This window comes from Penicillium cataractarum (assembly GCF_028827025.1).
Source record: "Penicillium cataractarum strain IBT 29864 chromosome Unknown utg000005l, whole genome shotgun sequence".
In the NCBI taxonomy this organism is placed as follows: Eukaryota; Fungi; Ascomycota; class Eurotiomycetes; order Eurotiales; family Aspergillaceae; genus Penicillium; species Penicillium cataractarum.
The window spans coordinates 2968028-2993615 of record NW_026622741.1 but is presented as its reverse complement, the minus strand read 5'-3'; the positions used below and the strand labels follow the sequence as shown (position 1 = coordinate 2993615).

General features: G+C 49.9%; 8 protein-coding genes across 8 annotated transcripts; 5 read left to right on the top strand and 3 right to left on the bottom strand.

Annotated features, from left to right (window-relative positions):
* Positions 1-79: 79 nt before the first annotated feature.
* On the bottom strand, positions 80-1546 carry N7496_006770 (uncharacterized protein; the record flags this gene model as incomplete). Its single annotated transcript, XM_056699699.1, has 2 exons — positions 80-1373; positions 1446-1546. 2 exons carry the CDS (start codon positions 1544-1546, stop codon positions 80-82), a joined length of 1395 nt encoding a protein of 464 aa, XP_056555112.1.
* A 674-nt stretch (positions 1547-2220) lies between these two features.
* Positions 2221-3757, top strand: N7496_006769 (GDP-Man:Man(1)GlcNAc(2)-PP-dolichol alpha-1,3-mannosyltransferase; the record flags this gene model as incomplete). Its single annotated transcript, XM_056699698.1, has 2 exons — positions 2221-3067; positions 3141-3757. 2 exons carry the CDS (start codon positions 2221-2223, stop codon positions 3755-3757), a joined length of 1464 nt encoding a protein of 487 aa, XP_056555111.1.
* A 156-nt stretch (positions 3758-3913) lies between these two features.
* N7496_006768 (uncharacterized protein) lies at positions 3914-5830 on the top strand (the record flags this gene model as incomplete). Its single annotated transcript, XM_056699697.1, has 1 exon — positions 3914-5830. The coding sequence occupies one exon, from the start codon at positions 3914-3916 to the stop codon at positions 5828-5830; it is 1917 nt and encodes a 638-aa protein (XP_056555110.1).
* A 1192-nt stretch (positions 5831-7022) lies between these two features.
* N7496_006767 (sugar transport protein) lies at positions 7023-8809 on the top strand (the record flags this gene model as incomplete). The annotated part of the gene is made up of 3 exons (XM_056699696.1): positions 7023-7251; positions 7525-8140; positions 8221-8809. The coding sequence occupies 3 exons, from the start codon at positions 7023-7025 to the stop codon at positions 8807-8809; spliced, it is 1434 nt and encodes a 477-aa protein (XP_056555109.1).
* Positions 8810-9013: 204 nt separating this feature from the next.
* On the bottom strand, positions 9014-10990 carry N7496_006766 (MFS transporter; the record flags this gene model as incomplete). Its single annotated transcript, XM_056699695.1, has 3 exons — positions 9014-9682; positions 9738-10638; positions 10698-10990. 3 exons carry the CDS (start codon positions 10988-10990, stop codon positions 9014-9016), a joined length of 1863 nt encoding a protein of 620 aa, XP_056555108.1.
* A 1271-nt stretch (positions 10991-12261) lies between these two features.
* N7496_006765 (inositol polyphosphate kinase KCS1) lies at positions 12262-16359 on the bottom strand (the record flags this gene model as incomplete). Its single annotated transcript, XM_056699694.1, has 3 exons — positions 12262-14143; positions 14257-16009; positions 16044-16359. 3 exons carry the CDS (start codon positions 16357-16359, stop codon positions 12262-12264), a joined length of 3951 nt encoding a protein of 1316 aa, XP_056555107.1.
* A 3120-nt stretch (positions 16360-19479) lies between these two features.
* Positions 19480-20694, top strand: N7496_006764 (DUF614 domain protein; the record flags this gene model as incomplete). Its single annotated transcript, XM_056699693.1, has 4 exons — positions 19480-19665; positions 19750-20419; positions 20502-20521; positions 20587-20694. 4 exons carry the CDS (start codon positions 19480-19482, stop codon positions 20692-20694), a joined length of 984 nt encoding a protein of 327 aa, XP_056555106.1.
* A 1974-nt stretch (positions 20695-22668) lies between these two features.
* On the top strand, positions 22669-24285 carry cp6 (uncharacterized protein; the record flags this gene model as incomplete). Its single annotated transcript, XM_056699692.1, has 5 exons — positions 22669-22913; positions 22966-23296; positions 23341-23854; positions 23906-24172; positions 24221-24285. 5 exons carry the CDS (start codon positions 22669-22671, stop codon positions 24283-24285), a joined length of 1422 nt encoding a protein of 473 aa, XP_056555105.1.
* Between the last annotated feature and the right edge of the window lie 1303 nt (positions 24286-25588).

Below are 25588 nucleotides of genomic sequence, written 5' to 3'. Positions count from 1 at the left end.
TAGGATATGTGGTAGTTGAATCTGCCATGGGATTTCCATTCTCTACTACAGAATCGTGCATTCCGAAATTTTCCTGGCCTTACAGCTTCCATGTCCAAGCCTTCCCAGCTGCACCCTCAATTCTCACCCAAAGCGTGGCTACACTAGCAGCGAAGAGCAACACGCCCACAGTAATAGTCGCCCTTTCATAATTGAAAGGCGCCGACAGGGCAGACTGTCCGGGTAATAACAGTCCAGTCAAAGGTGTTCCAAGCAAGGCACCCATTCCTCGAATCAGATACAACGCCCCGTTAACCGACGTGAAATGTTGAACACCAAACAACTCGATCAGACTAGCCGGGAAGAGCGAGATGTATGCACTGCCAAAGCAGCCATACAATATAGCGAACAAGATGAAAAGTACATCCGCCGCAGTTCCAGAGATTGCGTTATTCGCAAACGTGGCAGGAAGCCAGAAGGCAAAGACGGCAATCGAACTCATAACGGTTGTCAGGAAGAGCACGTTCAAGCGACCATACTTGTCAGCCATGTAACCAATGACGATTCGAGAAACGAAGTTGGCCGCGTTGCTGATCGTGATAAAATTATCCGCCATGGTCTCACTATATCCCAGAGACCGCGCAAAGGCAGCGTAGAAGAATAGAGGCGTCGCATATCCAGACGACTGCAGGAAACAACCCAGAGCCTGCGAGACAAACTTCTTGGACTTGGCCACTCGCCAATTGACCAGAGGAACATTGATCCAGCCCGTCTTTCTGGAAACTCCAGCTGTCTGGCCTCGAACCTTCGCCTTGAAGTTCGGCTCCCAGCGCAAAGTAAAGCCCGCGATGGGAACGAAAAGAATAACGAGACAACCCGAAATACGCAGCGCATTGCGGAATCCGATGTGCGAAGTAATAGCCCGTAGAACGGGGGGCCAAATCATTCCACCACAAGCCGAGCCAGAGATAACGATGCCCATCGCCAGACCTCGCCGCTTGTCGAACCACGTTGGCGCGACAGACATGGTCGGTACGTAGGCCATGCATGTACCCATGCCCACAAGGATACCTTGTGTCAAGGCGAATTGCCAGACATACTCGCTTAAGCTGGCGAGGATACAACCGAGTCCGAATACAACGCCGCCGCACATGATCACCGGCTGGGGACCGTATAGTTTCGCCCAGGTCATGGCGAAGGGCCCGCCCATGGACATGACGGCGATAGACAGTGTTCCGATTAAACTGATAATTGAAGATGATGTGCCCGTGAAGGGCGTCTGTGGTTGTTTGGCCATTTCTTCGTAGATAGCTTGGTATACACCGTAAGCGAAAATGATTGCGCAGGTCATGAACATGACTATGAAGCCCGCTGCGACGATCATGCACTGTCGCCTATATGGATATATTAGTTCATCTCGCTGCACGTGGAAAGACTTTGTGGTTATGGTCCTTGGCAAATCTTACATTTTGGTTGGCGGAGGTAGCTCATCTTGTATGACGAGGGCTTCCACTGCACGCTCAGGAGCAGCATGGTCGTTAGTCTGAATACCCTCTTCGTCTGCCATGATAGTGACCTGGATGCTACATGTGGTCCATAGGTAGGAAGGGGAGAAATCAGAAAAAAATGACTTATTCTCGAGCATGCGACCGCAAAGAAGACCGAGCTAGTATGGCCGGATACACGGCAGCGAGACCGTCGTACTTAGCCGGTAGGGCAGATGGGCCCCGCTCTTTGAATCCCCGGATTGTGGCGATGGAAGTATAATTTCTGTCTTTCTTGTATTTTTGTTCCTATATTTGCATACCATAGATGATAATGTCTGTATACCTGAGTTTGGTCGCCAATCGAATGCTAATTGACTTCCAGGGAATGTTCAGACGTTGCAGGCTCCTTGAAGCCGGTACAATCTATATCCATCGGTAGATGGAGCAGGCTGCGATCCGAGTGGTCAGTCTTGAATAAGGCATCACAGCGATAGGTCTATGAGATCCATGCGTTAAGCAAGACTTAATCGCATTGTAAGTATATATGCAATTCATGAAGAACCGTAAGCTAGTATTCTTGAACAACTATATAGAAGTTCGACAGCTACATAATTATGGATAAAGTTGCATACGGGCGTCATGTGATGACGTACTTCCCACGTGTCTTTATCGTAGCTTTCGCGGGACGCGATTAACAATCGATAGCTCTCGACACAAGCACTCCAACAGACGGGCGTCTAGCTAATTACCCACTATGCCGGGCCTTACACCCTCTAACGTGATCATAATTCACCCCGATCTAGGTATTGGTGGTGCGGAACGGCTGATCATCGACGTTGCGCTGGCCCTGCAGAATCGCGGCCACCGAGTGACAATCTACACCTCCCATCGCGACAAGTCGCATTGCTTTGACGAGGCGCGCGATGGCACTCTTGATGTTCGTGTGCGTGGGAACACGATATTTCCGGCCCATATCTTTGGGAGGTTCCATATCCTCATGGCATCGCTGCGCCAGCTCCACCTGACCGCATCCCTGCTGACGGAGCTTGGATCGAGGGGTAAATCAAAGGCGCAAGATAAGGCCGCCCCTGGTGAGGAAGATCAGGACGATATTTTCATTGTGGACCAACTTCCAGCATGTGTACCTATCCTGAAGAGCTTTGCGCAACCTCGCAAGTCTCGACGCCAACGGATTCTCTTCTACTGCCATTTCCCTGATCAATTGCTTGCGCGGCGAAACGAAGGCGGCTCCCTATTGCGACTCGCAAAGGTTCTATACCGATTCCCTTTCGACTGGTTTGAAGGATGGGCGATGAGCGCTTCGGACCGGGTTGTCGCCAACTCGAATTTCTCGCGCGGAGTGCTTCGTGGTGTTTTCGGGCCCGACAAGCTCGGGGATGTGGAGGTTGTATACCCATGTGTCGATACAAATGCCGGAAAGAATACACCCGAGAAAGAGCCGGAAGAGGCTCTTTGGGATGGAAAGAAGATATTGTTGAGCATCAATCGCTTCGAGCGAAAGAAGGATATGGGGCTGGCGATTCGCGCTTATAATGGTCTGGGCGAGGGAAAGAGGAAGGGAACACGGTTGGTGATTGCTGGTATGGACTCTTCGCTTTTTCCTCGGACGATGTTCATTTGCTTTATGGAAACTAAATCAACTTCTCCAATTAGGTGGATATGACAACCGCGTCCAAGAGAATGTCCAATATCACCAAGAGCTCGACAATCTCGCAAAGGACCTCGGCTTACGAACTGCGACGACGAAGACGGTAGTCTCTGCGCTCTCAATCCCCGACGATATCGATGTCTTGTTCCTCCTCTCCGTTCCCACCACCTTTAAAAATACATTGCTCGCTCAGTCAAAACTCCTGCTATACACCCCGATCAACGAGCACTTTGGTATCGTACCCGTTGAGGCCATGCTTGCAGGACTTCCCGTGCTAGCATCAAACACCGGCGGTCCATTGGAGACCATTGTTGAAGGCGAAACGGGCTGGCTCCGTGACGCTCACGCGGTTCAGGAATGGACCGCTGTTATGGACAAGGTTCTCTATGGTATGTCCCAGCAGGAAGTAGACCGGATGGCGGCTGCTGGCAAAGCAAGAGCAGAGCGAGAATTCTCACTTACTGCCCTGGAGGATCGACTGGAGGAGGAAATCTCGACTATGTTGTCGGTTGAGAGGCGTCCTTTCCACGGATGGCAACAAATATTTGTCGCGCTCGCCGTTTGTGGGTCTTTCCTTGCAGTGGTGATTGCTTTCTTGCTTCGCAGCGTGTATTTTATCTGATAGTCAAAATAATACCCCCTTTCTCTCGATTTACTTAACTTCACTTCTCTCTTCTCCTTCATATCTCCTGGTTGTATATCCGATAAGGGTCACATGACTTCGTGACGTCGCGTTTCTCCCGCATCGCGCCCCTCGTGTCGCTGGCATCCATCCAACATGCCCGAGGTCATTGACCTCATTTCTTCAGATCCGCCCCTTCCTGATAAGCCTAGACCTCAGCATGTGCCGGCCGAGTCACGGCAGGCTGCGGTTGGGCCCACAGCGACCTCGGGGCTGATTTCGTCCGACTTCATCGACTTCTCTGCCCTGAGCGACGACTTTCTTGACAAGCCGGCCAAGAAACGCCGCGTCAGCGACGAAAAGCGCTCTCCTCCTAGGCAAAGAATTGTGACAAAGAGGGCGCCACGGCCCGATCCACCCGTGTTCTCCTTCTCGGATGACGACTTCAGCCTGCCGCCTTCAAACCCCAGAGCGCAGAAGAAGTACCAGGGACGCCATGCCGACGAATCCGACCCTATCATTTTCACATCATCTGCGCCAGAACCTTCCAAGAAGCAACACTCCACCTGGTCGAGACCAAACCACACACAGTCCGAAGTGATCACGCTCGACGATGACGACGATGATCTTTGGAAGTCATTAGGCAATGGAAGTACAAGGCGTGGAAAGCAGGATGACATACAGGAATTCAGTGACCCATTTGGGCTTGGTGATTTCGATGACACGTTTGAACTCTCGGACCCGGAGATTTCCGCTTCTAAATCGGGGTTCTCCAGCAAGACCGCTGCCTTATTATCTACCCTGAATACCGCACCAAAGGGAAACAGACTCAACAACAAGGCTGGATCTCGCCCTCAAAAACGCAGGGGAGCTACAATGGATGCATCGACGATTGGAGATTTCTCTGATGAAGTGGACGGCATTGCTGAACCGCGACAACCGGCGAAGAAATCTGGCAAGCTCACCACGGAAGAGAAGGAGGCGAGAGCACAGGCCCGGGCCGACGCTAAAGCACAACGGGATCTAGAACGCCAGCTTGAGAAGGAGCGGAAACTGAAACTGAAGGAGGAAAAGGCTAGAGAGAAGCAACTGGCCGCGGACATTGCTGAAGTCAATAAGCTCAAGGTGGATAGAAAAGATTCTACCGCGGAGATGATACTGGACATTTCGTGTTCATTTGAAGAAACAAGTGTTGGAAATCAAGCTATCGAGTTCATGAAGCGACTCAAAGTTGAGTATCATTTCTTCACCGGCCCAATTCCGAATGTGGTCAAGTGGCGGCGAAAGATGAATGCCCGATACAACGAAGAAGCCGGTCATTGGGAACCGGCTCCATTTCATATCTCGGAAGAAAAACATGTGCTCTGCTTGGTTACTGCACAAGACTTTGTTGACATGGTTATTGACCCTCCACCCGGCGAGGAGAGAGAGTCATTGGAAGTGCATGTCTTGAAGCTCAAAAGTGCCTACCCTGGATATACAGTCATCTACCTCATTGAAGGCCTCACAGCTTGGATGCGCAAAAATAGCAACTCTCGCAACCGAGCCTATGTAGCCGAGGTTTTGAGTCAATACGAACCTGAACCCGAGCCAGTTTCGAGTCAGGTATCTGCACCACGTCGCCGAGGCAGGAAACCGAAACGCAAACCAGAGACTACTCCACCTGTTGATGACGATACGATTGAAGATGCCCTACTCGCGTTGCAAGTGACACATTCCTGTTTCATTCATCACAGTGCAGCGCCCCCAGAGTCCGCGGAATGGATCAAGAATTTTACAGAGCATATCTCTACGACTCTATATCGGTGGGAACGAATGGATGCACATGACGCGAATTTCTGCATGGAAAGTGGCCAGGTCAAGCCTGGTGAAGACAAACATGATGTTTTTGTGAAGATGCTCCAGGAAGTGAATCGAGTCACTGCCCCGATGGCATACGGTATCTCATCACAATACTCTTGTGTCACCGACTTGATTCGCGGTATGCAAATGCATGGACCTACAATGCTGGAGGACGTCAAGGTATGTTACGGATCGTGCTATCTACCCTTTTCGATTCCTTCGATATTCTAACAATACGTTACTCTAGAAATCTGCAAATAAGAATGGAGCGCTGTCTGATACTCGCGTGGGTCCGGCAGCCAGCAAGCGATTGTACAAAGTTTTCACTGGGCGGGACCCAGCCTCCACAGACGTCTAGCCAGGCTTTGGAGACATGATAGTCGGTACCATCGTGCATTTTTCGGTACAGTGTAATATTAGGACAGGTTGATAGCTGCTCGAGGTATCTTGGTTGCCTTCGTTGCACTTCATTTGTCCTTGTTGGTTGACGGCGGACAAAGATAATACATACATCTTGGGCTTTATGGTGTAGCCCATACATAGTTCCAAAAATCAATACGGGTTTCTGTCTTTGAACTCCCATATCTCCCTACACTTTGAAGGACTAAACCTTGGCTGAAGACCGTCCCAAATACAAGCCACATAAGTATAACGGTTACGATTCTGAGACAGAGTTGTGTTGCTCTACTTAAATCCCTCGCGGAAGGCTCGGCTGTTGAATCGGCTACAACTTGTGCCAGTAATCTACCGGCTAATAGCCCGCCATAAGCAGCAATTTGTTACAAGATAAGCAAAAGCGATGGGTGCTCTATTATGGATGCAATGTCAACGATATTGAAAGCCATCTTTTTCATCATAAGTAACAGCATCCTTGCACCCCCGTACTCGATTAGATATCAATCAAGACCATCTGAAAGGTTGAGGGATTACAATCGAAATGCTCCTTCCTCTTTCAACAGCCTCGTAATTTCGTTGCCTGATCGGTGGATTCTCGTCGAAAATGTGGATCTGGTGGATCCTGAGTTCGCACCCTGCGATTCAGCGACGCCGCCATTTGCCGAACATCCGGCTAAGCTTGCCCTGGCAAAGCTTAGCACCCCGTAGGGCTGCAGGGCTAGATACGCACTTACGCAGGGTGTATCCTAGTAGGGTATGATTGAGGGGGTTTACTACTCAGCACCAGTAATAATTTCAATTTTTTGTAGGCATATTTTTCTTATCTTCGTATTACCATTTACACAAATCCCGCTCTGGTTGCCCCGTCGGTGGATCCGTAGAGAAGCCCAGTGAAGCCCATCGGCTACGGCCAGCCTTGCTTTCCACATTCCTCGCCATCTTATTTTATCTGATTGATTTGATCAAATTGATTGATAACTCGACACCTACCCGCCACCTGCAATCCTGGTGTTGTGCCGGCGACGACATGGCTTTCTCTAGGCAGACGTTGAGTCCGATGCTCATTCTCTCAACAAGCCTGCTAGTGATTTCGGCTTTCAACTATGGCTTCAGCGATCAAGCTTTTGCGTCTTGCCAGGCCATGGACGCTTTTGACCGGCAATTCGGCTTTTATAACGAGAAGACCGGTGTCTGGAAACGGCACCCTTTGTTCACGTCCTTGTATAACAGTTTGAAAGCTGGTGGGCAAATTATTGGTGTGTCGCTATTCGGATTCATTTCTTGCATATGCTGGTGCTGGACATGAATTGCTAATCTGATTTACTAAATAGGTGTGTTTCTCGGTGGATATATTAGTAACAAGTATGGACGACGAATGTGCATATCGGTCATGAGTGTATATGCCCTGGGAAGTGCCTCGGTGGTGATAAGTTCACGAACAGACGCCCAAATACAAGCTGGCAGAGCTCTGCATTGTGCGAAACCCATATCTATCTATTCCAAGGTTATTGACTAATTTCAGTCCTCAGACGTCTACCTCGGTATGCAGATGGCGGTAATTCCAACAACTTTGACCGAACTCGCCCCGGCAAAGGTCCGTGGTGGAATGGGAGTGCTGTACTGGCTTAGCATCAAAGTCGGCGGTCTCGTCGTTACCTCCATCACACGTGGAACATCCAGCATGTACTCAAATGCGGCCTGGAGAATCCCCTTTGGTCTTATCCTCGTCGTCCCATTCATGATCAGCTGGTCTATCTGGTTCGTTCCCGAATCCCCGCGGTGGCTCCTTCTCCGCGGTCGACACTCCGAAGCTCTTGTGTCTTTAACTAGACTCAAGCCTAAAAATACACCCGAAGAGTCTATACAAGAGGAGTTTGAAATCTTGTCTCAAAAGGTGGCTCATCAACTTGAGAAGAAGCGCTTCCGTGATTTGTTCACGCCGCAGAACCGACAACGTACGTTCGTCGTTGTTGCTGCGAATTTCTTCCAGCAAGCTACCGGCCAGGCCTTTGCTTCGCAGTATGGTACTCTATTTGTAAAGCAGCTGAAGTCGATTAACGCATTCAGTGTCACTCTCGGCACCAATGCTGTTGATATTGGGGCTATCGCTATTTCGGGGTCTCTCATTGATCGCGTTGGACGCCGGTATGTCGATATCCATCACATCATTACATACTGAATATTTCCTGGGCAAGCAAAAGTGAATGCTGATTTCTATTCATTAGGGCAATGTTCCATGTCAGTTCGACGATGCAAACCGCAGCATTGATGACAATGGGTGCATTGGGAACCGCAGGCTCGAGTAACGTGTCAGCCAAACAAGGAATCGTGGCCATGCTGGTCATATACAGCTTTAGTTGGTCTCTTGGCTGGGCGCCTCTTGTTTATGTGCTTGGTGCAGAACTCCCATCGTCTCCTCTGCGAGAGATGACGTTGCAGATTGCCTATTTCGTGAAGCTCATTACCGAGTATGGATTCCACCCATTTCACTCCCTCCTCTTCAGACATACCATGAAGAATAGTACTGACATTGGCTTTTTTAGATTTGCCGTGACATTCTCCTACCCGTATATGGAGACGGCTGATACACCAGGGCATGTTTATCTTGGTGGTAAACTGGGCTTTATTTATGGATCCCTCTCGGCTGTAGCCATTCTCTTTGGATTCTTCTTCATTCCAGAGACTAGTCGTCTGGAGCTTGAGGATATCGATAGGAAGTTTGATACACCTACCGTGGACCTTCTGAAGTCCGTCGAGGACCAAACGGATGTGGAGCAACCGAGGGTGGCGGAGGTTCATGAACAGAAGAACTAGCCCGGGCACTTGAGCGCCGAGGATGCATCAACAAAAGCTGTGATAATAGTATAGAATACTCCAATTCATAGAGATACCCAAATGCATTATCGCTAATTACACTCACAAATACTCTATCGCCAAGAAATGCATCATGGTAAACGCCAGTCAGAAAACCGAAAATATAGAGGAATCCAGGCTCGGGCCATATATAGGAATCCCGGCTCAAACAACAACACCCTTCCGCTTCCAGCCCCTCCAAGCAGCTGCCCAAGCTAAAATAGCAACCCAGACACTGGCAGTGCAACCCACAGCCCAAAGCCCATAACATCTCCAGCCATGGCACTGACCATCGGGGGATCCAAAGCCAGCACCCGCGTCAATTGCATTCTGGTAGGCAGTGGAGTAGACCACGCCCCAAAGTGCAGCACCTAGGGCAGGCATCATAGCAACGATACCCCAGTTCGTAGCAAAGTTCTCCACGCCCCATACCACCGAAATAATGATCGGAGTTAAAGAGAAAGCACTACCATAGCCGAAGCCGACCAAGGCAGTTGTGAGGTGGAAAATGGATGGTTCCTGGAGGGGAATTGGCGTAGAAAGAATCAAGTAGCCAATTGAGAGGAGGAATGCTGAAGGGAGGAGGAAGGCCATCCTGGAGATTGTTGGACGGCTGTTGGATGGAGTAATGGAACGGTGACGCGCACCCTCCGGGATAGGTGGGAAGAGATGCGTGGCCGGGGGTGCGAAGAAGTCCGATAGAGAGCCGGTGAGAAGACGGGCGATTGTTGAAGTCAATGCAACGGTAGTGACGTGGGTGGAAGGAAGACCAGCTGGAGGCGAAGCATCTGCTTCGTAGGAAGGAGGTGTCAAGGTAGGAATGATAGTCCCGAGCTAAGTCGCGTATGTTAGTGATTGATTATGGAGCAGTAGATTGCAGGGAACTCACATTGTTGATATATGATTCACCTGGTCCAGTCACCAGGAAGAAACCGGCAGCCAACCACCACATTGTAGGATCTTGAAGAAAGACACGGGTTTCATAGTTGAGCAACCAGGTCTTCTTCCGACGCTCCTCCTCTTCCCGCTCTTTTTCAAGTCTTTGCTGCTCCCGCTCCTCCTCAGAGAGAGTGATCGAGCGATCGTCATCATCCTCGGCAAAAGTTCCATACTCAACCGCAGCTCTGACCGGCCGGAAGAATTCGCTTTCCTCAAGTAATCCGCTCCGCTCTAGCTCTTCAACCGTCTCGTCAATATACTTCTCCTCATCGCTATCAACGATTTGCAACGCAAATGTCCCAATAACCCCAATGACCAGCAATAGGATGGCCAGGAACATAAAGTACCGGAAGACATCCACATCGCCGCGACTGCCATCCGGGTTCTTTTCGTACAAAACATATGTTCCAAGCTGGCTCTGCCACATGCCGCTAAGGCCGAATGCTGCAATGGGAATAGCCAGCATGATTCCCTTGTGTTTCCCCCTGCCGTAGTTCTTGGCGCACGTTGCCACGGCTGCCAGATACATGCAACTGGTACCCATGCCAATCGCGATGAAAGCCACGATCATCACCCAAAACGGCCAGCCGGAGCCACCAGCATCAACAGGAGGTCCACTCCTGTACGTCAGCGCAGCAAGCAGATATCCCACTCCGAATAGAAGTCCCGAGAACAGCGCCAGCGGCGATGGACTGTATCGATCACAAAGGTAGCCGAAAAGCGGGACTAGCAAGTACATGGCAATCTCGGCGGCAATCGACACAGCGTTGACCTGGAGCTGGGTATATCGAAGTCGTGTAAGGAGGAGATGGCCGTATAGCGAAAAGGCGGTAATACTTCCCGCTCCAAGACTAACAGTGACGAGTGTTAGCAATCAAGTGTCGCCAAGCTTGACCCGGGATATTCATACCAGGTAACAACTCCCCAAGCAAAGCTTATCACTCGGACCACCTCCTTGTGCATTTTCCTTCGGTCCCGCTCAACAATGCCATCAACCACATCGCTCAACAGTCCGTCGTCACTTCCTCCCCGTCCGCTCTCCCCCGAGCGGCGTGAGTAGTGCGATCTCGGTCGTGACCGAGCCGAGTCTGGATTCCACTCTTCATTCGAGGCATGCTGATCCGAGGCCAGCAACAGAGGTCGATTCGCGTCGAAGTCTCGCTTATCGATATGCTGGTCTGTTTGGCCGTTGGAGCCAGGCATGATGGGTGTTGACAGTTATAGTCGGCGCGTAAATACGCCGACTAGATAGGATAGATATATATATCGGACGCCCTGGGACCTTTCTCCTTATGATGCGTCAGTCGGATAGCTTCTCCGCAGCCTGCTCCGTGACCGGAGGCGGAGCTTGAGCGGTCGGGGTTGGGGTCAGGTGGGTGGATCAGTTGGTTCTTTGTTGATCGTCCACCTTACGTGATTCAGGGGTCAGGTTCTGGTCATTCTATGAGAAGGAAAACTTATAAATGCAAGGGAACAGAGAAATGCCTAGAGGAATGAGGGGAATGAGTTGTACCCGACAGCTCAGCTAGCCTGACTCAAGGCGGAGTGGAGTAAAGCTGGGACTTGCTTATCAGTGAACACGTGACATTGGCCGAGGTTGCATCATTGCGGAGATGCCCGATTGCCCAATCTGATAAAACATTACTCAACTGGGGAAAGAAGGATCTCTGAGGTTACGATCCGGAACTTTGATCTATAGCGGTGATATCACAGCTTGGCCCAACTATGATCAGCGGGGAATAAAAATCTTGAACTAGTTTACTCAATCATCCATCTAAACACCAGCCTAAAAAGCTCATGCGGATAAATGAAGCGCACTCTATCTGCTTTGCTATTTCTCCAAGACAACGTCATTTCCCTTGCTCGCCTAAGTCGATGCAATGCAAAGAATGAAGAATCAAGTAAGAAGTAAGTGATTTATTGTCTAATCCTAACGAATATCATGTACAAAACCAGAAACCTGGCGCCAACCCCGCGGATTGCTAGAAGATCAACCGATAGCCCGATGGCCGGGTATTATCAATAAAACAAGACCGAGAAGTGAACCGAGTTGTGAATGGGGGAATCAAAGACGACTACTCACGTAGTCGGAAGAAGCGAAATTTGAAGAAGATCAGGAGGGTGAAGAAGAAGAAGAAGAAGAAGAAGAAGAAGAAGAAGAAGAAGAAGAGGGGGGGAAACGCGTTCAGAACAAAGCCAGCCGGGATTCTAAATGCATTTCAGGCATTGAAAAGGGGGTCATCGGAGCATCCGTGGGGGTCGTTATTCGTAGGTTCCTCGTCATTCAAGAGGACGGTACCGTAGAGGAAACATAAAATCGAGCAGAAATCAGAAGGGGAACTCCATATGTGGGACACATTGTCTATTCCCCAAACGCCATAAACAGGAGAAAAAGTGCCAGATAATGAAACAAGTAAAATGGAAGAAGGAAACGCAAGAGAAAAAAAAGAGAAAAGAGACATAAATCGGGGAAATCAGAAGCTGACTTCACCCGCATCAGTCTCCATCACATTCTCATCCCAAAACTGATCAGAGGAAGATTCACGGACAGCGGGTTGGGAACCGAGCGCAATTGCTTCGCCCTCGCCGCGTTCCACAAACTCGTCTTGCGTGATCTCTCTCATGATCCGTTGGAAGTACATTCGTAGAGTGCGGAGACCACGCAGGTATCCACGATCAATGTCCTGAGGGTGGTGGGGTGGACAAGGTGTGTCTGGGGGTAATTCATCTTCGCCAGTCACGCAGTTGGCAAAGTCAACGATCTTTAGCTGGACGTCAAAATTGTTATGGCCGTCCTCAGATGCCTGACGTCGGGGCGGACGTGGTTCGCTAGGATGACTAGGAGTTTGCGGGGGTGTCGCCTGCTCTCCATCGTACAAAATCAATAGACTGCTAGCATAGAGCCGGTATCGATCCAGCTTCCGGATCATATGTTCCAAGAGAGATAGCTTCTCGAGGATTATCGGTATCTTCTTAGCGACACTGGTGTAGCTCACCCCATCATAGAGGAATCTGGTGAGAGCATCCTGGAATTCCCGGCCAGACTTCAAGTCTCGACCAAAGTATTTGTCTTCGAAGATGTACTCTTGTTTCTTGACGTTCCAGGCTTGCATACCACAGAGACGAACGCCTAGTTGCTGTGACGTTGTTGACTGACACTTGCGCCTCTGAGATTTCTTTTTCTTCTCAGTTGCCTCAATACCATATTGTCGAGTGCCCATTTTGAGGTCGAGAACGCATGGTTTGTTCATGCCAGCCGTGAGGTCTTCCAGGAGAAGGAAAAACTGGACACGTTCATCCTTCCTCAGTTGGGCTTCCTTGGGATTGCTTGGAAGATGGGCGCCGACGTCTTCTTCGTCATCCTTGACCGTAGCTCGCGAACTCTTAGAGGGCTCTCGAATTGACCGACCCGTGGAGTTTTGCTCACTGACCGAGGTGCTTTCCGAAGAGGGGGAGGATGAAGGCTTGATTGCTGAGGGCTCCTTAGGGGGGACGAGGGCATCACCCTCCATCGAAAAGATTTCATCCTCCTTATCGCCACCATAACCTTCATCGTCGAAGAACATGAGATCACCAGTATTATGGCTGTTGAGACTACCGCGTCGTTGGAGACCACCTCCCGAGTGACGTCGTCGTACCTGCTGGCCTCGGTTGAGCGAATTCGACCGATTCGGCTGGTCTTGGGTTTTCACATTCTCAAGTCGGCTGCGATTCTCTTCCAGGGCAGTAGAGGCAGATGATGAGAGTGTGTGACCCTCGGCAGAGCGTGACATGATGTTCAATGCAGCAGTTTGTGGAGCGTCTATCTTGGTAAGGGGCGAGGGGCGGCTGCTCGCCGTGTGATCTTCTGACAAATTCCCGCGGCGACGAGAGACATCAGAAGAAGCCCGGGGTAGCTGAAGATGCCCGCGAGCATGACGTCGATGTTGATGGATCGCTGGTGGGCTGAAGACTTCCCGCAGAACTTGCTCTTGCAGCTGTCGGTTGACCGTGGTAGCTCCCCAAATCTTGTTCTGCTTCCTCAAGGATGGATCGGATTCGGTAGATAGCTTGCCCAAACCATCGGCTGAGCGAGGTCGCCCCAGCATTGTATCATCTATCAGACGCGGTCGGTGGGTGCGAGAGAAAAGATCGGCTGGGATGATATGCCTATTATTCTCAAGGATGACTTTAGGAATTACGCCAGTGACTTGCTTCTGGCTTACAATCCGCTGGGGCTCGGGAGCTTCGAGGGCTTGGGATTTCAACGAGGTTCCATTAGTATGAATTCCCTCGGATGCATCATGGGCTTGGTCCGGACGATTTTTAGGGCGCTTGGAAGTCTTCGAGAATGTTACATTAAGAACACCGATGTATCTGCAGATTATTAGTATCAGATGGTTTTCAAAGAACGTGGGGCCAGGCGCCTCATGAGATTATCGACTGGAAACGATTCTCATAAGCACCCCCACACCACAGAGTGTACATACCTTGGGAGAAACACTAGCATATCAGGATGTCTTCGTTCAATGCGTTCATAAAATTCATTTTCTCGATTATTCAACTGCTTGCAAACAGCACGTCTAGAGAAACGGAAAACGGTCGTATGACCGCCAACCTGATGCCGGTAAGGCTTCAGCTCCACTGCTCCCAGAGGGGCAGGAGTCTTCCGCTTAGGTTTAGGAGGGAAACGATGGCGCTGAGTCGGAGTTGCCGTGGGCGTCAACTCCGCGTCATCGGTCAAACTGGATTCGTCGTGAACGGATAAGCCACTTTCATCCGCTGACGGGGCTTCGGATTCGCAAGTAGACTCATAGGTGCGCTCGGAAATCGTAGTCGAAGGCTTCTCCGGCACGGCCTCGGTCGGATGTCGGATGTCTCCAAGCTCGCCGTAAAGCGTCTTACTTTCGGTCTTAGATCTGAAGGAGATATCCACGTGGCCGACTTCCTGCTCAGGGGAGGCACTTCGCTCTTGAGGGACCAACATGAGCTCATGGCCCTTCTCCGCAGCGGATAGCTGCACCGGTTGTGCGCCATGTGGGTCTGCCACTAAAGGCTGAGCACCTTCAACTCCTTCAGAAACTGCAATGCGTTCGTGGGGGAAGTATAGAGCAGATGAAATCTGCTCGTTCTCCTCTTCTTCTTCATCTTCAAAGCGTGCTAACGGGCGGCGGTCCTCCTCTTCAAGAGAACTTAAAGACTCGGAAAACCGGTCTATGTGAGGCTCTTTCTGGAAATAGTCACGACCGCGTTCAGCATACTGCGTCGGGATACTCTTAGAGAAGGAAGAGCCTCGGCCTCCACCGGGCGTGAGATGGAAGTTTCGAATTTCCTCCAAAAGACTGTGCGGCAAGACCGGTGGGCGACGCTTGTGAAGCTCATCCTCCTCCGTCTGGCGACTTGACTCGACCGACTGCGGCAGGTCAAACGTAGGTCCATCGGCTAACGAAGGGAGCGAGATGCTTTTTCGAAGTAAACCTTCCTCCTCTGCCACTAGGCGTAAGGCCGGGTGTTCAATTTCCATGGTACGATCGGTCTGCTCGGATATCTCATCGTGCTGTTGGGCACGGTCCTCTCTTCGTTTGCGGTCTGGCGAGGTGGTGTTTTCCTTGAACAAGCCTAAGTAATGACTAGACTTACGGCTGCGGACGTGAGAGGCTGGCTCTACGTTGCTGAGATCTGCTTCAATGGAACTGTCCACACGACCTCGATGACTTCTGCTAGAGTTGCGGTCCAACGCAATGCCCCGGGAAGAGTCTGCCCGTGAAGTATGAGGTGCTGCCTCCGGGCTCACCATCGGCCAGTCCTGACCGGGGGCAGGGGGCGTCAGAGACTGTGGTGACAGAGAGACATCGTCTAATACGGACGGGAGAAGACTGCGTTCAGCCAGGGAACTTTGTGAGCCACTAGTTTTCGTACCTGATTCATCCAATGGCCCAGGCAATCGCGACTGAACTCCCGTCTGCACCCCTTTGCCTTTCACTTGGTCTGCGGACGAGATAGACGAGCGCAGCCGAGACAAACGGGTGACATCGGCCGGGGAGAAGAGGGAAGAGGAGCGCAATGGGATGTGTCTGCGGACGTCAACTTCCATGTGGGAAGGGTCGACGTGAGAACGATGGGGAGAAACCTTGGAGAGAGGAGCTAGAGAGCCAGACACATCATCCAGGCCAGGAATCGAGTTGACCTGGCGCTCATTGTCGGAAGGGATTTCGGGGGGGGAATTGTGGGGTAGTTGCGGCGCTGTCCGAGGGGAGATAATGCGTCGCAAAGATACTATCTCTCTCGGACAGTTGTGGGCTGTAAGTAGTGTCGGGACGGGGAAATTTCTCCAGCGGGACCGTCGGCGCCCTTTTTAGGGCCAAGTTGGAGCCAGGCTGGGACCATTGATGGGTAGTTGTGGGGGATTCTGCACGCGATGGGGATTGCTCCTGTTGAGCCCCCTGGGACAAGTGTTGATCCTGCGAAGAGTGGTGACGTGGGTTGGGCCGAGCTCGCTCGGCCGTCTTCGAGCAATCATGATGGGCAGGCGTAGCAGGTGTCACCAGGGGGTCAGGCAAGGTGTGTTCGGGAACGGGCGGCGGGTTTGACATGGAGAGGACATTGGTCAGGCCCTGCACGGTCGGAATGGAAGGGAAGCGGAGCCGGCGGTGGTTGGCTGTTGGGGGGGGTGTGGGCGTGTGTGGACGTGAGGTGTAAGAAGAGATTCGGGAATTCTTTAGAGTGGGAGAAGGGGAAGATTGGCCGGGGGTGGGTGGCAGGGATGGCTTGAGCGACACAGAGGAATAGCTGGCGTCACGAAGACGAGCAGAAGCAAGTTAGTGGAGCAAGCAACTTGAGAAGGAGGTTGACTGGGGGGGTACCAAGGCAGTGAGAAGCCTTTTCTTTTTTGGAGAAGACACAAGTCGGGCCACGTTCGATAAAGGAAAGATCTTACAGGTTGGAGAGCTGACCGCAAATCGGTGGAAAGCCGGGATCAGAAACGAAGCTCAGACACCCGGGGGGAAGTGGAAAGATAAGTTAAAGGATCGAGGAAGCTAAATGGGGAGAAGGTGGTTCGGGCTGGGTAACACAGTGACGCCGATCGTCCGTCACCGCCTTGGGAGTCTCGACGTCCTGATCTTCGTGAAGGACCGAAAGGTGTCGGGATCTATTATGATTATTGACTACAAGGAAGAAGAAACAACGAAAGTGGCAAGTCCCGTGAACCTGTCTTGGGACTGGACAAAGACCGATGAAGTCACCAGATCCGAGGAACCTTCTCCAACTCCTCCTCTTTCTTCTTACCCCGGATACTCCAACCACACTCGCACTCTTACCGATTCTCTATTCTCTACCTGTATCCTGCAAGGGACAGTATCAAACAAAAAAAAATAATCTCTGTCTCGACCAGATCCAGTTATCGACTGCAAACGAGGCTCGTTCTCATCAACTATGCACTGTGCGGATCCTCGACCTTTCCCACGGGGTCCTCAGCGGCACCTGATTCGCGAAGCTTATATCTCTCGCAGCTGCGATTTTCCCTTGACCAGGAAATGAAACGACCTTCAAATGGCTGGTGTACCTGATTACCTACAACACACTGGAGCCGGAGATCCCGGAATGTTTAACGGATAGGTAATTGATCGACATCTCATGCTGGAACATCAGCTTGCACACACGATGATCTGCCGGTATCTTTGATCCAACTTCGAAGAATCATCAACTCGAGTTCCTCGAGCACTCTTACTACTACTGACCTACTGACCCGCGACTGCTCCTCCTCTTACGAAGTGCAAGACTGCAAATTGTACTGTGGGGACAAGGGATAACAAAGTTCTCGGGCCGATATAGCTGTGGTTTCTTGGAACGCTCTTTTCTTGAGTGTTTCTACCAATCACCGGCCTCCGCTCATGGCGTGCACTCTTGACGATCGGTCATAGGCGTCGTCTCCGCCATTCTTTGCAACTCGGCAGGATTCATGCTTTGCTATCCTTGCTGGATAATCCCTTTTCGGTTTCATTGCATACTGAGAAAACGGATGCCGAGAGCGAGGGTCGGATAGCTTTGTTCATGATTAACCCCTTGATGGTGTTGAACAGTGCCTTTGAACTCCATCTGTGGTATGCGATAATTGCCTCGTTGGCCAATTATCACAGCCCTAAGAATGGCCTTGTTGAAAAATCTGAAATAATCAAGAGTATAACGGTCGGATTCATTCAACGGTTGAACACAGAGCCGCGCTAATTGTCTGTCAATATACACTGGGGGGATGAGGTATTTATGTCTAGCGGATAACTTTGATTCGCCATATGCATCTGGACCAACCTGGATTGTAGTATCTTAGTGAGTGGGCGATCGGCCGCCAATATATACTTTTGCGACCTCAGGGCGACTTTCATGTGACCTGCTCGGGATGTAACCCGCGAAGCGAAACTACAGATCACGGAAGGTGCCGAATAAGGAGAGAGCTCAAACTTGAGTTTGAAAAAGCAAAAAGGCAGAAAAAGAAAATAAAGCAGCTTCACTGGTTTCCTAGGAAGCTCTAGGAGCTTTGACCGGAGCGAACGCCGAAAAGTAGCTCCGTGCTTGGCGTTTTCTGCCCAGTAGTTGCCTAATTCCAAGAGTAATCAACCGGCTCAGTTTCCATTTGATTTCCCTAGAGACTCGCACCTTGACGTTTTTAATTGCTCTTAAAATTACTCCGTACACTACCCTATTCCCATTTCGATTCTTATTGTGGTTTCTCCATACTAATCCTTAACGCTACGCTAGTCGACGGCCCGCCAACTAGGCGCGATAGGGCGGGGTCGAGGCAATTTGGCAGCAAACGGTGCAACAACAAAGCGGGAAAGTGACGTTATTACCTCCATAGACGAACTCGAGTATACTTATAAAAGGGCACACGACCACAGTTTACGAGATTTAAGGTTGTTTGACGCTGTGCATAAGAAAGAAGATCTCGAAGCGGCTTTGACCACCAGAGAACCCTGTAAAACATACATACTTCCAGAATAATCAGTTAGAAGGTCCCGGGATATACCTAGAAAGAGTCCCCCAGAGCGCTATATAGTCCATCAACTGCCAACAATGACACCAAATTCCAAAGGACTATCCATGTCTCTATCTGCTCCAAACAGGTGATATCGTCCTTTTGGTGTGATCGCCTGTGATGAGAACGGGGCTAACGCCCAACGGAAGGAGCCGGGCGGGCTCTAACCCAACCAGAGTTGCCGGCGATGTGAAGACATTGCATTAGCCCGGCGGGGACACTCCCTAACAAAACAGCTTCGCTGCGAACTTGGAGCTCCCAAGCCACTCGTTGCGCCCCATCCCCGCGGAGCTCTGACCTAGTCCCCCTCAGATCAGTTTCGATCTCCACTTTGATCGTTTAACTCTCTTCCCTCCCCCTCCGTGATGCACCTCTTTTTTCCACCTACACATCTCCTGTAAGCTTGGAGTTTACTCATTTTCTACGATCGACTTGATCTCGCATGTCGCGCAGTGGATGATCGACGGATGATCTGTGAATTGAGCTTGCGCTGCATGTGTTGATCAACAGGGGGAAGCTGTCGAGACGGTACAACTACCCTGACAGCTTTCTCTGGTACACATTTGCTTCTAAGCTGTGGAAACCACATGCACATCCTTCAAGCTACGAATGGACGATAGCGCGCCATATTGAAAACTCTACGAATATATACAAAACTTATTTGAGAGCTCTAGTCGTCAATATGCGTCGACAACTATACCTTGACACCCAGGTTGCTCAAAACCAGAACCAAAGATACTCTTTCATCGAAACTCCTGTGGAAATGCATGCTGGAAGTCAACTTCCTGGGCCTTCATCTCCACCTCCACATTTACCTGTGGACTCTAGCCAAGTTGTGCAGCCTCAGCATGCGATTGATCAACCTCCGGTCTCGCCACCACTAGTACCTACGCAACAGCACCAGCAACAGCACCAGCAACAGCACCAGCAACAGCACCAGCAACAGCACCAGCAACAGCACCAGCAACAGCACCAGCAACAGCACCAGCAACAGCACCAGCAACAGCACCAGCAACAGCACCAGCAACAGCACCAGCAACAGCACCAGCAACAGCACCAGCAACAGCACCAGCAACAGCACCAGCAACAGCACCAGCACCAGCACCAGCAACAAGAACGAATCCAATCGCATCAATACATACCAACTGAGAAAGAGCGACAGCTACAAGAAGAGGGCATCATTCCTACATACTCCCGATACCCTCCACCAGAACAACACCCAGCTTTCCAGGCCCCATTCGCAACTTCCCCAGAGCCCCAACAGTCCATCCAAATACCCCAATATGCCTATACCAACCCACCAAGCTCCCCAGGGCCATTACCTCTTAAACTCCGCGAACCACCCAAACGAAGCGAAATGCTCTCAATAGAACCCGATGCAAATCCATTGCAATCACCAAAAACCTCCTACTTCCCTCCACCTGCGACCCCTGCCTTGAACTCATCACAAGCCCCGCCGGCGGAGGATTTGAGTGCATTCCACAACCCCGGACAGATAATGCATCCAAACCAGGAGGTACAAGGTGGAACGTGGACTCATGGTTTATGCGATTGTTCGAATATCGGAATCTGTTGTTTGGGAATTTTCTGTCCATGTATATTGTATGGGAAGACTCAGCACCGTCTGTCCATGAAGTCCCGGAAAGAGGACCCGACTAATATGTTGGGATATGACACGTGCAATGGGTCATGTACTGCGATGAGTTTGTTCTGCGGATGTCAATGTGAGTTATCCATCCCATTTATTTTAAATCCCGCAGTGAACCCCGTTGCTGACACCGAATTACAGGGCTTCTGGCTACAATCCAACACACGAGAACAAGAAAAGCGTATGGGATTGAAGGAGATGTTTGTTCAGACTGTGCTCGAGCGACATGTTGTACGTGTTGTACTTTGATTCAAGATGAGAAGGAATTTCAGAAACGAGAGGAGCGAAGGGGGAGAGCGGCTAGAGAGCGAGGAGCCACTTTACTTTCGCCGTATACAGCTCCCGGGCCAATGACTTATGGCCTGCCACCGAAATGAATGGGTGCAATTACTTGAAGCGTTCTTACCTGCCAGATACCCTATGCCATGTGTTGACGTCTTCCTTCCTTCTTTATGCCCCGTTTTTCGCCAATCCACCCACTGATATACTCGCCGAGTTCCACCTGACTGTAATCTGCACTCGATGTGAGCGAGTATCTAGCTGGTATAACCTACTCTACAAAATGTAACATGCTAGCCCTCTTAATGTAAACCCATTTACTTTGATTGCCCCTGCCGACAAGGGCTATGGGAGAAAGGATGGCTTAGAACGTAACAACAAGAAACCACTGTCTTCGTCCTGTAGGTCTCACATCATTAAACCATTCCAACCCATCATAACCCTTTCTGGGCTTAGCAGTTCCTTCTAACAGAGTCACCTCCAAGAGCATAATTTCCTAACGCGTGTATAGTATCTTTCGCCTTTCTATTTGACGCAAGTATAAAACATACGTAATATTGGAAGACGATCATCGAGATTGTATTAGGTGGGCTTGGGGAGAAGTTTCTAGAAAACCGTAGCCAATAACTCAAAATGGCTTCTAGAATATCCAGTGAACTATAGATTCCCCTGTGCATAACACCTACCAGGAACCCCAAGATGCAATCTGAGATTATAGTGGGGCATTCTGGTAATTTAGGTCATTTTCCATTAAGTTAGTAGACAGCATTCAGTTTGGGTACGCCATACTGGGGCTCTGAGGTTGGTTCATAGTTCTCATTTTCTTCCTTAACACCCTTCGTAATCTCTCTTCTGGACGTTTGTCGCCCGTCACTATGTTTTGTCAAGAAGGCACTTGAAGACTATCGCTTGAGTCAGTCATGGTGGTATTCACATGGGTGACTGTCGATAGCCGTGCCCCGCGATCTTCAGACGAGGCCAATATGAAAAGAAACCACTACTGAAGAAGACCAGACCTGTAATACCCTGGGCCGTACTCTCATTCCGCCAGGAATCCATGAAGTCTATCATATTCAACTTAATGTAAGAGCGATGTTGAATGGGATCTAAATGAATTCGTCTCATGCTTCATATTATCCATGCAGCACGCTGCAATAGTATGGAAATTACGATTACCAAGAATGGCTCTAGCACGTCATTATCCTTTTGTGGGTTGTGGGCATGCGCTATTAGATGTAAACACCGCAGGTTTGCTCCGTATTGCAACAGATACAGCCATAGATTATCCAAACTATAGGATACACATGAGACAATACGCCAAAGATATCTTCTAATTTAATAATGTCAGCAGTAATTGTCCTATTAAAGCGGTCGATTCAGGGTCTTCTTTCTTTTGCTCACCAAGCGTTCGAAGTCCCCACCGTTGTTTGATAAACTCGGTAGCCTAATTTTTACTAGCAATAAACTCATCGATTGAGATTGTCACGATTTTCCCCGCCTCGATCTATCCTTTCGCCTTACCTTCCCCTCACCGAATCATATTGTTTATGTATGCACCTCCAATGAGCCGAATGTAACCACAATCGGGGATGTTTATTGGCAACCCGTCGCATATCCACACGGAGTCCGGTCTTGGCTGCCGACCACCAAAATCTCTTGACCAAAGCTTAGGATTTACTGGTCGAACATGCATCCGGGGCACTGCCTTAATTTGGAAGATGATTTACATGACCCTGAGCCATCGATAATAACGTCGTATTCCGACGGCACTACTAAGTTGCGGGTCTGATGATGCTTCTTAATGCAATGAAGATATTGGCTTGTATGAAGCCATGGCATTGTTTCATCTTGCCGGGGGAGTATTTAATTGCGAGATTCCCTCTGGTTGTCAGGACAAAGTAACTACTATTTTCATCGGTCATAAAGCTCTTCGTTCCATTAACAATGCGGCATCAAAGGTGGCTACTACCTCTACTGGCAGTTGGGGCTAGAGCTGCTCCCGCAAGCACAGCCAAAGACAGCGTCTCGTCTGTCGTCAAAAATGGCGTCAAATATACCGTGTTTGAACATGCCGCGACCGGAGCCAAGATGGAGTTCGTCAAGAACTCGGGCATTTGCGAAACTACCCCCGGGGTAAACCAGTACTCAGGATATCTATCTGTCGGAAGTAACATGAATATGTGGTTCTGGTAGGTGTCACCATCAATTAAACTTTCTCTTTTTTTTATCTAAATTAGATAGGTTCTTCGAGGCGCGGAATAACCCACAGCAAGCTCCTCTGGCTGCCTGGTTTAATGGCGGTCCTGGATGCTCTTCCATGATCGGCCTGTTCCAGGAAAATGGCCCCTGTCACTTTGTCAACGGGGACAGCACTCCCTCATTAAATGAGTACAGCTGGAACAACTACGCCAACATGCTATACGTTGACCAGCCCATTGGTGTTGGCTTCTCCTATGGTACCGACGACGTGACTAGCACAGTCACAGCTGCGCCATACGTCTGGAAACTCCTACAAGCATTCTACGCGCAGTTCCCAGAGTACGAAAGTCGCGATTTCGCTATCTTCACCGAGGTAAGTCAACCTCCTAATTCCACAGAACAATGCTAATTTATCAGTCATACGGTGGGCACTATGGCCCTGAATTCGCCTCGTACATTCAGGAGCAAAATTCCGCCATCAAGGCCGGATCTGTCTCGGGAGAAAACATCAACCTGGTCGCCCTTGGCGTTAACAACGGCTGGATCGACTCGACAATCCAAGAAAAGGCATATATCGATTTCAGTTACAACAACTCGTACAAGCAGCTCATCGACGACTCCCAGCGCACCAGCTTCCTGAGCGCCTACAATAACCAATGTCTCCCTGCTATCCAAAAGTGCACAAAATCAGGAAGTAACTCGGACTGCCAGAATGCGGATAGTGTCTGCTACAATAAGATCGAAGGACCGATTAGTAGTTCGGGCGACTGGGACGTCTATGATATTCGCGAGCCGTCGAATGATCCCTACCCACCTTCAACATACTCCACCTATCTCTCCAATGCTGATGTTGTGAAGGCTATTGGTGCGCAGTCCAGCTACCAGGAATGTCCGAATGGGCCATATAATAAGTTTGCGTCAACTGGTGATAGTAAGTCTGCGTCTTCATCTGCTTATCTTAATGCAGGAACTGACAAGATAGATCCCCGATCTTTCCTCTCTACGCTCTCCAGCGTGGTAAAGTCCGGTATTAATGTGCTCGTCTGGGCGGGTGACGCCGACTGGATCTGCAACTGGCTTGGCAACTACGAGGTCGCCAACGCAGTGGACTTCTCGGGACATACAGAATTCAGCGCGAAGGACCTGGCGCCATACACAGTTAATGGCACTGAAAAGGGCATGTTCAAGAATGTGGACAATTTCTCGTTCTTGAAGGTGTATGGGGCGGGGCATGAGGTTCCTTACTATCGTGAGTTTCTCGTCTGATCACAATATGAATGATTGCTAATTGAGGTAGAACCCGACACGGCGCTGCAGGTGTTTGAGCAGATTCTTCAGAAGAAGCCAATCTTCTCGACTTGAGGATCGAGATATGTGTGTGCTTTAACTGCAAAGAGACTGATCCCTTAATGGGTCTATACCAATCCATATATTTTCCGCAAAACTTGGCACACGATGCCGGTGCATGATAAGGAATACTTCCGCTATAGATTGTGCGGAAAGAAGCGAAGCATCTAATATCTCGCCGTCAATCTCGATTGACCCGGATAGTGGTAGTCGGACTGAAATTTCCTCGGTGATCCAGACCCCGAGCGCCCCGTAAGACGGTGGAAACAAATATACTGGGGAAGCCCCACTAGACAAAAGAAATATGATACGTATAGATACCTACACAGTAGTACATACTGCGTGGCTTTGAGCTACGGATAGATCACGCGGAAATGTTGTAATATTGCAACCGTGAGATCCTGTTCAATACACGGCAACCAGAACCCTGCACTCGGAGCATGCAAGATAGATCTGCAAGTGTGTTCGCATATTGATTCCTATGGGCCAGATTGATTCTTCTAACGGAAGATCAGTGGCGAACGAATGAGATATCAGCACCAGACTGCATTGTAGATCACCCATTGAGGAACCAAATTCCTGGGAGTTGCAGACAGCAGACTTGTCAATTCTTCACAAATCACAGGGATACGGCGGAATGATGTCAATGGAAGAAGTTAGGTTCATATGTTGTCAGTAAGCCTGCTTACTCTGGAACTAGTTAGATCGAAGGAGTTATGTTTGTACCCTGTGAGCTAGGACTGTGTATTCTGAATTTCACAGCATGATTCTTAGCTTGGATGTTATTCAATAGAAGGTGGGGCGGATAACTACTCCTGAAGAGTTGGTGCTACACCAGGCAAAATCCCGGGGAGCCTCCTCACTTGAATATCTGGAACCATCACAGGGAAGGTCTGAAGAATCAAATATATTAGTACAAAGTAGGTCATATAAGAAGATTAATGGCTCGGAATCAATTGCTTCAGAATTTGAGGAGCGATGATCAACCTGGACTCATGGTTGACCCTTTTGACAGGTGGTCCTAGCGAGGTGGATACGCTTTGCGATGTATCAGAGCTTCCGGAGTCCATTGCAGCTCCGGGATCGTGGAATCGCCTGATCGGACGAACCAGGTCCATGGACCCGGTTCGATCGTACATCGATCCGCCGTTATAAAGGAATTCGTCAATGTTTAGCGACGAAGATCTCGGACCTAGGCGATTCTGTGGCTCCCCCGCATGTTATGGCCACCGCACTAGCCACAAACTTATGCAAGGTCATGTAGAAGGGGCCACAAATCTTGACCTTGGTCCTTGATAGTCGCCGCAAGTGACGAGTC